At 35.9% G+C, this 3539-nt stretch overlaps 1 protein-coding gene across 1 annotated transcript; it reads left to right on the top strand.

Annotated features, from left to right (window-relative positions):
• The first annotated feature begins 593 nt into the window (after positions 1 to 593).
• LOC127157585 (NAD(P)(+)--arginine ADP-ribosyltransferase 2-like) lies at positions 594 to 1749 on the top strand. The gene is made up of 3 exons (XM_051100827.1): positions 594 to 678; positions 840 to 918; positions 994 to 1749. The coding sequence occupies exons 2-3, from the start codon at positions 868 to 870 to the stop codon at positions 1747 to 1749; spliced, it is 807 nt and encodes a 268-aa protein (XP_050956784.1). The 5' UTR covers positions 594 to 678; positions 840 to 867.
• The last annotated feature ends 1790 nt before the right edge of the window (positions 1750 to 3539 follow it).

The following is a 3539-nucleotide window of genomic DNA, read 5'->3' as shown; positions in this document are numbered from 1 at the left end:
AAATAAAACTTACAGCAGCACTTCTTCCTTGAGATGAGTGTGAGTGTCATCTGGTGGTTAGTCTAGAAATGGACTATTGTGACACTGAAAAGGAATAATATCAAGACAGTTTTGATGGTTTATTAATAAACATTCATGACTATTGTCATGACTATTGTATTTAAAGTACCAGTGCAAGTCAGGTATTTGCTGCATGCAGCTGTGTTCATTCTTAAGATCTAAACCTTTGTCAAATACGGCCTGTCTACTGATGTGCAACTTATTTAGTATTAAGAATGAACTGAATGATATATCTGCGTCTCATGCAGGAATCTGGAGGGGAAAAAAATTATTCCCATGATCAGAATCTGCTCATCACAAAAGTTTTCTGCTGACATGACACAAACTTAGAGCTTGTCCTGTGTGAAAAACCACAAATACACCAGACCTTTAAAGGTGTTGCATTATGAAGACCTAAACAATTCAGATGAGCTGATGCACCAGAATCACACTTTAGCTGTTATATCCCACAACACACACAGAGAGACAGACATTTTGGTGATATAAAGACCCACCTTCCTCATCTGTTTGTGGAGTAGATGTCATCTGTCTGTGAGCGACCAACTTTTCTGATCTTCTCTTCTTCTTGTTGCTTCTGAACTCCTAGAAATAAAGATAAACAGACAACAATATTCTCAGGTAATTTCCGAAGTAAAAGGTCAATATATCAGTGTAAACTGCAGGTTTAATTACATTTGATATGGTTTTTCTATCTAGCAATAATACTATAAGTTAAAAACTATAATGTAAGTTTGTAATGTAAGTCACTTATAGCATCTGCTCTTCATTACATCTACTAGATCATCTGAGGGATTTGACTGAATCGAGATGCTGCTGATCATTCAAGCTCTTCTTCTCATTTCAGCTGCTCTAGGACAGGTAAGCTTGTGTTTTTGTATGAATATTACAGACATGAATACTGATGATTAATCATTATGATTCCTGGTGCTGCAGGATCACAGAGCTGCTGTTGAAGGACAGACATTTCCATTAGATATGGCACCGAATTCAGTTGATGACCAATATGAGGGTTGCAGGGGGAAAATGGCAGACCAGGTGGAGAAAAAATATATGAAGCAAGAAATGTCTAACCCTGAAACTAAATTTGCAAATGCTTGGAAACTTGCTGAAAAAAATTACAAGCCACCAGGTGATAAATTGACAAAAGATCATTCAATTTCTATTTATGTGTACACTAACTCAGATACTGGGCTATATAAGGATTTCAATGATGCTGATCGTAAAGACAAGGAAAGATACAAAAACGAAACATACAAATGGTATTCACTTCACTTTCTGTTAACAGATGCGATACAGATGCTGAAGAAAACACAAAAGAAATGCTATACAACTTACCGTGGTACAAATATTGAATTTGAACAGAATGTTCTCAGGAAAAATATTTGTTTCGGCTCATTTACATCCTTGTCAATTAATTCTAGAGTAACAGAAGGCTTTGGGTCTAAATCTTGTTTTGAAATCTACACTTGTGAAGGTGCTGATGTGATAAAATATTCTAAGTATCCTGAACAGAAAGAGGTGCTGATTCCGCCATATGAGACATTTAAAGTCACTGCTGTGAAGACAAAGAGAAATCAGAAAGATCTCTGGTGTCACACTGTGTTCTCTTTGAAAAGCTCTGGTAAGAGAAGTAACCTGAACTGTGATCTATTCAAGAAACCAACCAACACGATGTTGAGCATTGAATAAAGTAATTTGAATTTCCACATGAATCAATGTAAGAAATGTTTTCCTCTAAGTTTATTTCATTAATTTTTTGTCAAAAACACAATTCATAATAAAGTTTTAAGTGATCAAATTCAGTTGCAACTCAGAGTGATTTTATATATATCTATTAAATGTATTCATTTATATGAAGAAATTATATATTTTTTTTCATATGATGCTTTATTAAATGAGCATTAGCTGCTAAAAACTGTGCAATGAGTCTTTATGTGAGGAATGTCCATTCAATATATTTAGTAGCAAATGTTATTTCTGTAGTAATTTTAATTCTGTTACTTCAACAAAATGTTATTTGGTTTATGGATTTATTCTAGATTTCTTTTATGAATTTAATTGTGTGGAAAAGATTACCTCAATTTAATTAAGCCAAATTACCTTAAAAAAAGACTTTTTTGTGTGTGCAGTGTAAAGTGTATGTTTTTGTAATATTTGTATTATATTAATCATCTTATCTTGATCGTAACGGAGTAAAATATTTTAGATCTAAATCTTATTTTGAAATGTACACTTGTGAATGTGCTGCGCTAATAAAATATTTTATGCTTGATTGTGAGAAAGAGGTGCTGATTCCTCCATATGAGACGTTTAAAGTCACTGCCATCAAAAAATGAGGTCAGAAAGATCTCTGGTGTGAAACTGTTCACTTTGAAGAGCTCTGGTAAGAATGTGAACTGAACTGTGCACCAGCCAACACCTTTTTGCATCACATCACAGAAAATTTGTAGTGCTTTTTATCTAGCTATTAACTTCTTAATCAACACACAAAAAAGTTTTGGTTTCTTGTTTAATTAAATTTTTGTATATTATTTTGACTTGAGATTGTTCATCTTAGTCATATCGGCGATTGAGAAGAGCTTCTGTCATGTTGGAGTTTTTGTGGTTTTCGTTGTGCAGAAGAGTGAAGCTTGTGGTTTTGTTGTGGGCGGCTTTATTAACACCATGATGCTTTAAATGAGCAATGGGTGCTAAAACCTGCACAATGATGAGTCTCGTCTTAGGTGCTCATCCAATTACATTCATTCAGAAATAATGTTGCTAGCTAGCAGAAAAATGAAAAAGATTGTCCTCAAATAAATGTACTTAGTCTTCTTAGTTATATGAACTTCAGTTGTGTAGGGAAATCTTTTCTTAATTTAATAAAGTTCATTAAACAACATCCTTTTTTCATTTTGAGGATAAACTTAAAACAATATATAAAGAGAAGTGTTACTCTTAGTAGAAGTTTTTGTTGTTTTTCATTGTGCGGAAGAGTGAAGCTTGTGGTTTTGTTGTTGGCGGCTGTCACGAATCTGGTCTGTGTCTCGTTGTCCACCAACCACCAGATGTCACTCTCGCATCACTTACACACTCTGACTGTCACTATCAATCTCGGACTGCATCTCCCATCCTCCACCGCTCTTATTGCGTCAGTCCCCGTGACCAATCAGGCATCCTTAAAAACCCCGCTCCCCCTCAGTGCACTCACGGAGTATTGTTGTTGTTATTGTTGTGTTTCCTAGTTCCCGGTTCCAAGTTCCTAGTGTTTAGTTCTATCGCCTGGTCTTCTCGTTCTCGTCTGTCTAGCCGCCTGCCTTTTGAACCCTCGCTCGTGTTTACGGATTATTCCCTTCGCTCAGCCCCTTTATGGATTATGTTCGCCACGGATCGACCCACGCCTGACTCACGGACTTCTATTGTGCATCGCCCCAACATACCTGTTTGCTGTGATTTTGACCCTGCCTGTCTGACCATGTCTTTGCCTCGTCCATTAAATA

Source organism: Labeo rohita, chromosome 3, assembly GCF_022985175.1.
Source record: "Labeo rohita strain BAU-BD-2019 chromosome 3, IGBB_LRoh.1.0, whole genome shotgun sequence".
Classification (NCBI taxonomy): domain Eukaryota; kingdom Metazoa; phylum Chordata; class Actinopteri; order Cypriniformes; family Cyprinidae; genus Labeo; species Labeo rohita.
This window is presented reverse-complemented; position numbering and strand designations above follow the sequence as displayed.